Below are 13466 nucleotides of genomic sequence, written 5' to 3'. Positions count from 1 at the left end.
CTTAGTGGTGGCACCTCTTATTTGAAACAGCCTCCCCAAACAGATCCGACGACATTTAGGTGACAGCTTAAAACTTATTGTCTGAGCACAGGTTTCGAATGATTGGTAATTTTCTGTTTTATGGATACACTGTGTTCCCACTCTGGATTTTTGGAGTGGTGGATCGGTGCTGTTTAAAATGATTATTGCTACCGGGTTTTTTGTCTGTTATTAGTGTTTTTGTGTCTTTAATGTTATGGCAATTTACATGTGTCACACTGTGCCTGGGTAGGCAAGTGACTAATAAAAACCACAAACAAATAAACCAACCTGATGCCCTCCAGACAATGCCATGCTATAACTCCCACCAGTCCCAGCTAGCATAGCCAGTTGTCAGGGATGATAGTTCAGCAACATCCAGAGGTTACCATGTTGGCTAATACTGAAACAAATCATCGGCAATTCTTCTCTGTATGTGTGTCCCTATTCAATATCGCTCCATCTTTCCAGTTCCCAAATGGCAACAAGCGAGAGTCGAACGACCCCTCTTGGGGGAACCCTCGCTGGTCATCAGGAGACTCTGACATCTATGCCATTACCTATGAGGAACACCTACGCAAATATGGTGGCCCTGGCACTTTGGTAAGTACTGTGGGAAACACACTGTTAAGTTGTGGCAGATGGGGCCAACCATAACAAGGCCATCCCTGTTCTACTGCTTCTGCAGAGCCACCTGGTGTTCTACTGGGGAATCAGACCAGCATTAACCATTAACTAGTGCTTTCCCCTACAGAGCTCCTCCCAATCTCATCCCCTATTTATTACCTATTCTCTGCACAAAGATGCCCTCTCATGTCCTTCTGCTGGCATGGATTTTTGATTGACTGGCACAAGTAACTGCTACCCAAAGTCCTACTGCTTCAGGGTAAAAGCTGAGTGCACATGTTTAGCCCAGCCTGGGCTCCTGGGGAGCTTTAAAGGGTCAAAGAACCATTGTTTGCAAACTCCACATAGGCTGGGCTGCAGGGGCGTAGCCAGGATCAAAACTAGGGGGGGGGGCAAGCCATGGTCGTTCAGGGGCGGGGCCAAGGCACAGAAGGGGAGGGGCCACAAAGTGGGCGGGGCTAAAGGGCCAACGGGCCTGATGACATCGTGGCGGCGGCAGCAGCGGCCACCTTGTGCTTCTGGGGCTGGTAGCGTTGGCGGCTACCCTGCTTGGCTGGAGAGGACGGGAGGGTCGGGCAGGCGAGAGGGGGTGGCAGGGCGGGCGAGGGAGAGGCAAGACACAGCCGCAGCCACGACGGCTCCGAGGCGTTGCTGCATATCAGCATAATATTTCAACCATGGTTCAAGCCCCACCTTAGGAAAAAAATCCTGCATTGCAGGGGGTTGGACTAGATGACCCTTGTGGTCCCTTCCGACTACAATTCTATGATTCTATTGATATATTACCATAGCATATGCATCATTCTGCTTTCTTGAATTGTCCTACTCCTAGGCATAGCATCCAACTCCTAGAGGCCTAGGTGCCCCCCCCCCAATTACTGCTAAATACCGTATTTGAAAGAGTCATCCCATGTTGATGGGCTTTCTATGTGGGGCTTATCTGCCCCCCCCGTATTTTATTAAGGATGGAAGAGGGAGGGAAGGAAGGAAGAAATAGAGAGAGAGATAACTCATATTTGTGGGTGTCTCTGGATGACGCAGTGATGCTGGAACTCTGCAGCAAGAGGACAGGAGGGTCGGGCAGGCGAGAGGGGGTGGAAGGGCGGGTGAGGGCGGGGCAAGGCATGGCCGCAGCCACGACGGCTCCGAGGCGTTGCTGCATATCAGCATAATATTTCAACCATGGTTCAAGCCCCACCTTAGGAAAAAAATCCTGCATTGCAGCGGGTTGGACTAGATGACCCTTGTGGTCCCTTCCGACTACAATTCTACGATTCTATTGATATATTACCATACCATATGAATCATTCTGCTTTCTTGAATTGTCCTACTCCTAGGCATAGCATCCAACTCCTAGAGGCCTAGGTGCCCCCCCCCCAATTACTGGTAAATACCATATTTGAAAGAGTCATCCCCCCATGTTGATGGGCTTTCTATGTGGGGCTTATCTGCCCCCCCATATTTTATTAAGGATGGAAGAGGGAGGGAAGGAAGAAATAGAGAGAGGGATAACTCATATTTGTGGGTGCCTCTGGGTGACGCTGTGATGCTGGAACTCTGCATGTACAGGAGCCTTGTAAGCAGCTTTCTCTCTGCTTGATTTACAGCAGGCACGTCCAACAGGTAGATTGTGATCTACCAGTAGATCACTGGATGTCTGTGGTAGATCACTGGTAGGTCACTGGCACCCCTAAAAAAAGCTCACCCAAAATTTCCCTCCTCCCTCAAAAAAGTTGAACTATGACCTGAAGCCCTAAACAAAAATGGGCCTCCCTCCCTCCTAAAAGAAGCTCAACAAGTTTGACCTAAACCCCAAAAAACAGGGCTTCCCTTCCTTAAAAAAAAACTCAACAGCTTTGACCTGAACCCCCCAAAAGGGAGTAGATCACCCCCAGTTTTAAACTCTGAGTAGATCAGAGTCTCTTGGGAGGTGGCCACCCCTGATTTACAGTATACAGATGCAGGAGGAGGGGCAGACTGGAACACCAATGCTTTTTATAAACATCACCGTGTCTGTCAAAGCTACAGTCCCCCCTCTTTCTTATTCACTTCTTTTTAGCCTTGCAGAGCCACCTTAGTCAAATTGAATCCTCTGAGTCTGCACCCTCATTAAATCGCCAATAGAACTCTTAATGCTCCTGAATGCTCATTAACAACTCCCACTTAAGAACAATAGGGTGAAATGGTCAGCTATCGAATCTTGCCTGGGGATATATGCTCCATTGTCTTAACTGCTTAACTACTGGTAGCCACTTTGCTTTATTTATTTGATGTGTTTTTGTTACTGCTGTGTGTCCCCCCCCCCCAGCAAGCGGAGACTTAGCTGCTCTTGCTAAAGCAAAGCCCTTTCCACTTCAGTTTTTGGAGGGGAAAAGTTCTGGTTATGGTCTGTAAAATACATTATTTTTTTTTGCTTCTAGGGGGGGGGGCAGCTGCCCCCCCTGCCCCCCCTGCCTACACCCATGCTGGGCTGAGTCACAAATTGTGAAACTCCAGGTCAAATACAGATTGCATTGTGGCCTGTTCTTTGCAGTCTCAGCCAGGGAGCAGAAACAGGATGTTTATGGAAGCAATAGTGACATACGATTGATACGCAGAAGGGGTGGCTGTGCTCACCTGGGTGTGGGCAACAACTTGCCTAGGTGTGGTGGTGATGCAAAGTAACATTTTAGCAAGCATGATAAGGCCGGACAACATGTGATGTGAATCATGTGGTCTTTGCCCTCCAGCACAGTTCTTCTTCCAGAAATGTGTGCATGTGTGCTGTGATCTGTCCCAGGGGTTAGCCTTTTGTTCTGTGTTGCTGTCCCAAACCACATCATGGGGGCTCATGCTTGCCATTTGAAAGGTGTGGGAAAGTTCCCATTTACTCTGATTGGAGTGTCGTCGCCCCCCCCCCCTTTGTGGGAATTGCAGGAATGAGGATCCAGATCTGGATCAGGATACCAGCAAGGGGGAAAGAGTCCTAAACTGTATCGATTATTCTCCCTGCCAACTTTATTTATTTATTCATACATTTATTAAAATGTTTATAAGCTGCCCTTTGTCCCAAAATGGATTTCAGGACCGCATGCGAAGAAATTTAAAATTACAAAACATATTATGAAAACAAAAACCAGCAGTGCAATAAAATTAAGAGTTATACAGCTATTCAACCAGCTTTAGGAAATGCCACAAATCTGAAATTGCTTGGTGAAATAAAAAGGGTTTTAACGTGACACTGAAAGGACCACAGCAGCGAGGGGTGGAGAAGGAGCAGGGTGCCACCAACCCTTTGGGGCCCATGGGGACATTTGAAAATTGGGGAAACTGTTGTGGGGATCATGTGTACCCCACAACTCTTCCCTCCCAGGATATAACCTGCCCCCAATTCCCCGCTCTCTGCAACACACTTAGGCTTGGAATAATGGCTAAAGGGTTTTTTTTTTCTCCAGCCTAATTTCAGAAAGGGGAGATGGGGCCATGTAGCTGCCAATAAATGGCTCTGTAGGGCCATATGTACCTGGTTGGCAGCCCTTGGAATTACAGGGTTGGTATCAGGCACACTGTTCTTCCCCCAACAAGGCATTCCACAGGCAGGGTGCCATCACAGAGAAGGGCCTCTCTTAGGCATCCATAATATACATCTTTGTCTAAGAAGGTTCATGGGAAAAGAACCTCTACTGGCAGAGGAGCTTGGGAAGCTGCCTTGGAAAATAACTCCAGGGGATCCTGACGCTTTTCAGCCCACACCCCCAATTATTCTCTGGCTTGCATAAAAATCTGAGCCAGGGAAGAACTCCCAGCTCCCTTTGTCATAGGAACACAGGAAGCTGCCTTGTACTGGATTACATCAATGATCTCTCTAGCTCAGTGCTGTCTAGACTGACTGGCAGTGGCTCTCCAGAATTGAGGCAGAGGACTTTCTAGCCTTACTTGGAGATGCTGGGGATTGATCTCAGGTCCTTTTGCATACAAAGCAGGTGCTCTGCCACTGAGCTATGGCCCTTCTTCTAAGAGTGTATCAGAGCACAGGCATGTTGGTATGGGAGAAAGCATTCCTTCAGGTGCATGCACACCCCAAGCCTCTTAGAGACTGGCATTTTAAATTGGGCTCATTAGCAAAAAGAGATCCAATGTCCTTCCTTTAGTACTGATATAAACATGGTTCCATCACAATCAAACAGCAGGTATTGTGGTAGCTGGTTTCTGTGCTAGTTTCCAAGCCATTTTCAAGGGCAGTCCCACATATAATGCATTGCAGAATTCCAAACCTGCATGTCGTGGAGCACCCTGGCTATGGCGGTTCCCTCATTACGAGAAGCCAAGTTACAGGGAACCAGGCAGAGGGCCTTCTCGGTAGTGGCACCCACCCTGTGGAATGCCCTCCCACTTGAGGTCAAAGAGAACAATTACCAGACCTTTAGAAGGCATCTCAAGGCAGCCCTTTTTAGGGAAGCTTTTAATGTTTGATGGATTTCTGTATTTTAGAATTTCTGTTTTTTTGGAAGCCGCCCAGAGTGTCTGGGGGAACCCGGCCAGATGGGCGGGGTATAAATAATAAATTATTATTATTATTATTATTATTATTTCCAAAGCTCCCTGAGAAATGTTGCCAGCCTTGCAAAAAGATATCTTTATTGTCATTGTCCCCTTGCGGGAACAACGAAATTACTCGGTTGCTACATCCACTCAGATAAAGCATTCCGCATAATCCAAAATTACAAAAAGCTAATTAAAAACAGTAATTATACTACAAAATGACAAGTAAAATAAGATGACTTCAAAGTCCGGGCTTTCCATTTAAGGCCAAAATTGCTCTAGAGAAGAAACTGTTCCTGAGACGGCTCGTTCTTGCCTGCATTGTTCTATATCTCCGTCCTGATGGCAGGAGCTGAAAGAAATGGTGACCAGGGTGCGTTGGATCTCTTGATATATCTAGTGCTTTTCTATGGCACCTGGTGGTGTAAATTTGTTCTAAGGTGGTGAGTGAGCAGCCAATAACGCTCTCTGCTGTTTTAATAATTCTACACAGCCCTGCTCTGTCCTGGGAAGTACAGCTTCCGTACCACACGGACCACACGGAAGCTCAAAAACTCTTTGAGCTTCCCTTCAAAATGGCCCAGTGGCTCTGAAGGAAGGTGGACCCACCCCACCCAAATTTGCTGTGAACAATGCTTTAGGCCAGGGGTGCCCAAACTTTTTTCAAAGAGGGCCAGATTTGATTAAGTGAACCTGCGTGAGGGCTGACCAAATTTGTGGAGCTTATTTTAGGATTGAAGTTGCTGAGCTTTTTAAAAGATTTTACCCCAGGACATATACTGCCACAGGGGCCAGATTAAATCGACCGGCGGGCCAGATTAGGCCCCTGAAATGGACTTTGGACATGCCTGCTTTAGGCCAGTTTTCTGACCTCTTCTCTCTCCCATTTCTCTCTAGCCCATCAGCACCACGGACAGCAGCTCCTCCTTCCAACCTATACAACCTTGCACCAAGAATGTGCGCAGCGCTACTCAAGTCTGAAGGTCCATCTTGGGCTGAAGAGGAAGCTTCAGACCAAGCACGGTCTTCAGTATGGGACCCAGGCCAGCGAAAATGGAGCCATGCTATCGTCTTGTGGGGCTTGACTGTGGGGTGTATGGAATCCAATGTTTTTGAATTGGAGCTTTGGTTTCTTGGCTTAATGATGAGAGGTGGACATGCCGTGCGGGATCTAGGGGTCTCGGGCAGCAACCTAGCCAACCCAGTTAAGGGGAGTCCAGAACCCAGAAGGGTACATTGTGTGTAGATGAATTCTGATGAAATAATTCTAGGATTCTGAGTCTTCCATTGTGGCCACAGAAGGGATCTCTTGCAATGGAGCTGGTTACAGAACACCTTGAGGTGCTGGGAAGAATCAAAAGGCTATCCGGAGGGTTAGGTGCTGGAGGGATAATACATTACCAAGAGCTCTAAGTTCAACCTTGCAGCAGAGGATAGTGTGAAGGAAAGCAATATGGGAAAGTGCCTTATATTGAGTCAAACCATTGGTCTAGTATTTTCTGCACAGACCGACAGCAGCTCTCCAGGATTTCAGGCATGGTTCTCTCCCAGCCCTACCTGGAGATTGAACTTGGGACTTTCTGCATGTAAAGAAGATGCTCTGCCACTGAGCCACAGCCCTTCCTGGAACACTGATGCTGTACAAGAAGTGTGAATTGGAAGGAGGGAGGAAAGGTCTTCGTTGGCAGAGTAAAAACGTGCCTTTTACAAAACCACACCAGTGCATATACTTTTTTACGCTGCAATGTAGCCTTTGCCAAAATTCCTCTTTGTGTTATCAAATGACTGGAGCCACGTCTGATACTGATTTTCGGAATCTTCCCTGGACCTTCTGTTTTGAACGTATTTGAAACCGGTGGAGTTTCATACTTGAGTTTAGAAGTCCAGATTTGAAAAAAAAAGAAAAAAGTGATACTTTTAAGCTTAGGAAGAAGGTGCAGCTGTCTGATTTGAATGGGACTGCTGAGAAACTGGAAGAAGTGCTTCCCAATATTGACTGGTGGGAGATAATGGGATGCCCTGGTCTTCTCTAGGGGTGGTATGGAGAGGGATTTCCGATGCTGAACTATTTTGGAAAAGTGAACCTCGCAACCTGCTCCCACAAGATGGCTACCAACCTCCTGGATGATTTTAAAAGAATGATGAATGATAACTATCCCCATTCTGTATGTGGCATGAGTAAGCTGGCCAGAAATGTAGATGTCCCTAAACGAATAACTATAAAAATAGCTACTGGCAGCAATGGCTATGCTCTCCCTCCACTGTTGGAAGATGTGCCTTTGAAACCCAGTTTCTGGGCATCATGAGGGTGGGGGAGACTGTCCCTGTGCTCAGGTCCTGCTTACAGGCTTCCCAAAAGGCACCTGTGGTTGGCCACTTCAAGAAGAGTATCCCAGACTAGATGAGCCTTTGGCCTGATCCAGCAGGGCTCTTCTTATGATGTTTTATTCCAGCAGGTTTCCTAGTGGGGCCTTTTGTCCTACTTTACAGAATACAGTATTTTCCAAGAAGCATCTGTTGTGTGTTTCGTTTCCCCCCGCATCCCATAAATAACTACATAAATAAGCGGGTTATCCCTCTTCCTTCCTTCCTTTTTTTCTGAAGGAACTGGCATTTCTCTGTATGCATTCTTAGTACATTTAATTGGTTATAACGATCACCGTTCTGTATGCAGAATCAGTACGTTGGCCAGAAACACGGATCTCCCTAAAGGAATAATTATACATGGTCTGAAACGCCTTCCTTAAATAGCTGCTAGCGACGGTGGCGACGTTCCTCGCTGTTGGAAGCAGGATATGCCTTTGAAAACCAGCTGCTGGGAATCACAAGTGGGGAGAGTTGCATTTGCACTCAGGTGCTGCTTGCGGACTTTGCATAGGTGTTGGGTTGGCCACTGTGAGATGATTGTGCTGGGCTGGGTGGGCCTTTGGCCTGATTCAGCAAGGCCTTTCTGATGATCTGAAGGTGGGATATGCTGGCCGTGCTGGTCTCTGTTGTGTTACGAGTGTACTGTCCTCCCAGCATGGAAACGGGAAGCGGGGGCGGCATTTTATTAGTTCCCATCTCCATCCTCCTGTCCAATGGACCTCTCCCATTCTTTTGTGTTCCATTTATGCCAATGCTAACTCAGCATGCTCACTCATTGATATCTGTGTGAGCATTTCAGCTATTTGACTTTTAGAAGACATCTGAAGGCAGCCCTGTTTGGGCTCTGAGCCCCTTCTGGCAGTTCCCTCACTGCGAGGTTAAGTGAAGCAGGCAGAGGGCCTTCTTGGCAGTGGCTCCCTCTCTCCGAAATGGGGTGCGCACCCGACACAACTCAATGGGGCTGAGCATGCTCTGTGACCACAGGAAGTTGCATAAACATTAAAGGTGGGAGAAGGAGCGTCTTCACCCCATTGTTCAGCCAGTACACCAAGGTCCAGCTCTGAGGGCCTTCTGGCGGTTCCCTCACTGCGAGAAATGAAGTTACAGGGAACCAGGCAGAGGGCCTTCTCAGTAGTGGCACCCGCCATGTGGAACACCCTCCCATCAGATGTCAAGGAAATAAGCAACTATCTGACTTTTAGAAGACATCTGTATGGGGAAGCTTTTAACGGTTGATGTTTTACTGTGTTTTTAATATTTTGTTGGGAGCCACCCAGAGTGTCTGGAGCAACCCAGTCAAATGGGTGGCTTATTATTATTATTATTATTATTATTATTATTATTGGCAGAGGAGAAGGGTGTGAGGGGATTTTTAAAATATGCTTCACTTTCATTTTGCTTTCACAATGAGCTTGGAGGTTCTCCCCCTTCCTGGCCTGCAATTGTTAATAATGCTAATTTCTTCCTAAACGGAATAATTCATATGAATTATTCTGTTTAGGAAGAAAATTGGCATTGTTAAACAACAACAACAACACTGCAGACACAGTAAGAGTACATAAAATACAAACCCACAACCCTCCAGCTCATTGTGTAACACCAAAGTGGCAGATCAAATAAGCTTGCTGATGAGGTTTCATATTGTTGCTCTCCATAAACAAGCAAGAATTCCCCTTATGGCCAGAACAAAGGGGGCTGTATTAGTAAGAAAATTAAAACTGCGTTATATATTAACACAGTTTTAATTTTCTTAGTAATGCAACCCCCTTTGTGCTGGCATTAGAGAGAGTTCTTATTTGTTTCTGAACAGCAATATGGAGTGATTTTAATGAGTTTTTCCTCTACAGAAGGTTACTAAGGTGGGGTGACGGAGACACAATCTGGATAGGGAAAGGAGACAGCCCCCCAAACATGTATTAAAGGGACAGATATAGCATTTCCACTTATGGGCTAATTAAGTTTGTTTTTGAGGATGGTACTCTGAAGGCCAGATGGTGGCATTTTATTTTTATTTTTTTGTTGTGAAGTTTTGCAACTTGGTGCAGCTGGCTTTATGCCTGCAATAGAGCACATGAAACATGTTTACAGGTGAGGAAGGAGGAAACAAGAGATCCAGCAACAGGTCCACTGGATATTGTTTGCTTCTGCACAGTGAGAACTGGCAATGAGAATTGAAGGGGAGTCACCCATGGGGATGTCATGGCACCATCCCTTTTAGGATGCAACGGGGAAGCCAGTCTGGCCCCAACCAACAGGCCCGAGAAGTAAGGATGCTTGAGGAACTCAACCTCTGCAAATCTCACCATGGACTGATGTGACCCACATATCATACTGTTGCAGGGCTGGAAGGAACCCTAAGCATCATCTGGTCCACCCCCACCCCCCAGTAATTCAGGAATCACAGCTAATGCTGCAGGATTTAGTTTTCTGAGGTCTCGCTTTTGTTGCTCAAGGTAACAAAGCTCAAGGGTGCTGCTCCAGATGGCAATAATGTGATAACTTGGAGAAGCATCACAGAACAACTGATAAAGTGAAATGATGTCCTAGTGGTCCAGTATAAATCAACCGTGGCTGCACCTGTGTTGCATCAATGACACCTGCCAAAAGAACCCCCGCCCCGCAGTCTGCAGGGCCCCCTTTGTTCCTTAGCTTTCTTTTGCAAGGATTCTCTTTCTTTGGCAGCGACAGGTAGCAGAGGGTGTGTTGAACCCACCGGCATAATAGCACATGGCTGTGGGCAACACCATACGTCCCCGGTTTGCGCCCCCCCATCAATATTCACCTATATAGTTTGACTTCCTTCCCTTGCCTCTCCTCAGCCTCCCAGGGATGAGCTTTTGGTATTTAGCCCTGCTAATCTGTCTTGATGGCTGACTCCCTCCTGGCTCGTCAATCATTTTTGTTGCTTTTAAATGGGAGCCGTGATGAAAGCTAAATGAATAGCAGCGCAGTGATGGGCAATTGCTCTGATTGGAGGCTGCCCAAGGGAGGGCGGCGAGGGGAAGAAGAAGAAGAAGAAGAAGAAGAAGAAGAAGAAGAAGAAGGAGGAGGAGGAGGAGGAGGAGGAGGAGGAGGAGGAGGAGGAGGAGGAGGAGGAGGAGAAGGAGGAGGAGAGAGAAAATCAGTCAGCTTGGCGATGAGTTGAGGAAGGAGCTGCAAGGAGACTGATAGGCACGTTTGGGGGGACGGACCTGCAACGAGGATGTTTTCACAACCGCAGCCAAGTCACAGTAATTTACAGTACTTGCAGCACACACAAAATAGAAACTCTCTGCTAAGATGAGATCTGGTTACATGTGCCCTATTCTGTGCAGATGGAGAACTTCTTACCTTCCAAGGGTGGTCAGTCTACAACCAGGCTATGAACCCTGTGGATCTCCAGGTGTTGCTGGACTACAGATCCCATCATCCTTGACTTTTGGCATCTGGGCTGGGTCAGATGGTGGTGGTGTCCAACATCTGATGGAACGTCCTCAGGTTCCTCATCCTTGTACATACACACCTATGAATTACTGGCATGACAGAACAGGCCTTGAGGAAGCTATCACCCTCCTTGGACTCCAGCTGCCACCAACCCCAGCCCACATTCCCACACAACCAGGTATCAGGACCACAGAGTATTTGTGGGTCAAACCTTCCTTCCCTCTGCAGCCCTGATCCAAATGTCTCCCAGCTAGTGATGGGCAGATCTGTCACCTTGTTTCCTTTCAGTTCCTCATTTTTTCACTCATTAGTTCATTTATCCACATTTTCACATCACTTTCTGAATATATGGGGTTGTTTTTTTTTAGACGTTCTCATGAAACACCTTAGTGTGAATTTCTCTGAATATCCACATTTTTTCAGGGTGATTTTCCCTACCCTAATACATTTTGTGTGCTGTTTTCACTAACAGGTGCTCCTTAATACACATTTCAATCCAGGGCATGCATTTTTGGACACGTGGCTTGTCCAGAGAACCGCCTTTCAAAATTTGGAGAAGTGTAATATTTTGAAAGATGGCTTCTGTTTTGGTTTATGAATTCTTTTGGCTGGCACAAATTAAGCAGGCTTGTCTGTAAATTGTTTATTTATGATTATTTATTAAGTTTATATATCACCCTTCATCCAAAGATCCCAACAGAAAAAAAAATGTAAATGTGAACCGAATTAAAGTTGTCCCCCACCCCTCCCTGCTGCATTCCATCAGCTGCTATTAGCTGCAAAGGGGAACATATAAAGTCCTAATACTAGAGGGGGAGACTTGGTACTGGGGAAACTTTGGTGCTCCAGATATTGCTAAACCAAAACTCCCACCATCCCTGACCATTGACCATGCTTTCTGGGACTGATGGGAGTTGTAGTTCAGCCTGGAGGGTCAAAGTCTGTCTGTCTGTCTGTCTGTCTGTCTGTCTGTCTGTCTGTCTGTCTGTCTGTCTGTCTCCTGCTGAATTCATTTTCCACCCTTTTTTTCTCAAGGAGCTCAGTGTGAGAGCCAGTGTGGTGTAGTGGTTAAGAGCGGTAGATTCGTAATCTGGGTAACCGGGTTCGCATCTCTGCTCCTCCACATGCAGCTGCTGGGTGACCTTGGGCTAGTCACACTTCTTTGAAGTCTCTCAGCCCCACCCACCTCACAGGGTGTTTGTTGTGGGGGAGGAAGGGAAAGGAGAATGTTAGCTGCTTTGAGACTCTTTCGGGTAGTGATAAAGCGGGATATCAAATCCAAACTCTTCTTCATGGTTATCCCCCTCCTCATTAAATCCCCACAACCACCTTCTGAGTTGAGAAGCAGTGGCTGACCCAAAGGCCACTCAGTGAGCTCCATGGCTGAGTGAGGATTTGAACCCTAGTCTTCTAGATCCTAGTCCAACATTCTGACCATTGTGCCACACTGGCTCTCTAAGGTTCCCACACTTGGTATAGGGGGAAGAGTTAATTTCTGTGCCCCCCCAGATGCTTTTCAGTCCCCAAAATGACATTTGAAATGCATTCACACATCTCCGATGGGGCTGGGGAACCCCGAATTTGGCCCACCTGGCCTCATTTGACCCACAGGGACATTTCATCCAAACCACTCCCACTTGCCCTACACAGCCGGACCCTGCAACTGGGAAGCAGAAGTGAAGCCTGCACATCAGCTGATGAACCTGGAGTTCAATCCTGTTTGGTCCCGGAGCGCGAAGCTGGTTCTGCTACAGAGAAGGCTGTGCCCACAGGAAGAGAGCAAATCCTCTGGGTCTCTGCAAAGTCTGATAATTGGGTTGTAAGATCATAAATAAATCTCTCTCTCAGCTGTCTATATAGCGGGCAGTGAAATAAATAATGCAGCAAGTCTTCTACTTCATTTTGTCCAGAAATGCAAAAGATGTTCACTTTGTGAAGCTTTCCCATAATTTCTGTGTAAGAATGCTGAAGGCATCGTTTGGAAACCTAATCTGGGGGAAGATTTTTCTTAAATAACTTTGCAGGTGAGGATCAATTTGTAACGATCGCACCGCCACGAGAAATCAGTTTTTTGGAATTATTTTGCCCAATGCAAATTATCAGCTAATGCAAATATATTATCTTTGACCAATTCTTCTTTCTTTCTTTGGTGGTGGTGGTGGTGGTGGGGGTGAGTAGTGGGAAGGAGGCTGATACTCATCTACTAATCTAAGAAGTTCTGATGATAAAATATATACCAACATTAATTTCTTGCATGGCATAGCTCATGTTGACACCTTGGGGAAGGGCCTGTCCTGACACCCACCCAACCCACACAGACAGAGGTCTTTACTTGGAAGATAGAAAGAGATCGTAATTCAGGCAAATAATGATCCAGACTTAGCAACAGACACGGGAGTCGCAAAGCAGGAGTTCAGGCAAGAAGTTCAGAACTGGAAGCAATGGAGACGTTCCAAGACATTTCCTCACCCCCTCGCCGAGTCTGTGCAGGTGAGGCATGGTGCTTGCAA

At 46.8% G+C, this 13466-nt stretch overlaps 1 protein-coding gene across 1 annotated transcript in view; it reads left to right on the top strand.

Annotated features, from left to right (window-relative positions):
• VSIG10L (V-set and immunoglobulin domain containing 10 like) overlaps positions 1-6902 on the top strand; it is a 36785-nt gene extending 29883 nt beyond the window's left edge. Inside the window, exons 10-11 of the mRNA XM_035121052.2 lie at positions 490-621; positions 6064-6902. Of these exons, the coding sequence (XP_034976943.2) occupies positions 490-621; positions 6064-6147 (216 nt within the window). The 3' untranslated portion in view covers positions 6148-6902. The remainder of the gene's footprint in view (positions 1-489; positions 622-6063) is intronic.
• The last annotated feature ends 6564 nt before the right edge of the window (positions 6903-13466 follow it).

This window comes from Zootoca vivipara, chromosome 6 (genome assembly GCF_963506605.1).
Source record: "Zootoca vivipara chromosome 6, rZooViv1.1, whole genome shotgun sequence".
Taxonomy (NCBI): domain Eukaryota; kingdom Metazoa; phylum Chordata; class Lepidosauria; order Squamata; family Lacertidae; genus Zootoca; species Zootoca vivipara.
This window is presented reverse-complemented; position numbering and strand designations above follow the sequence as displayed.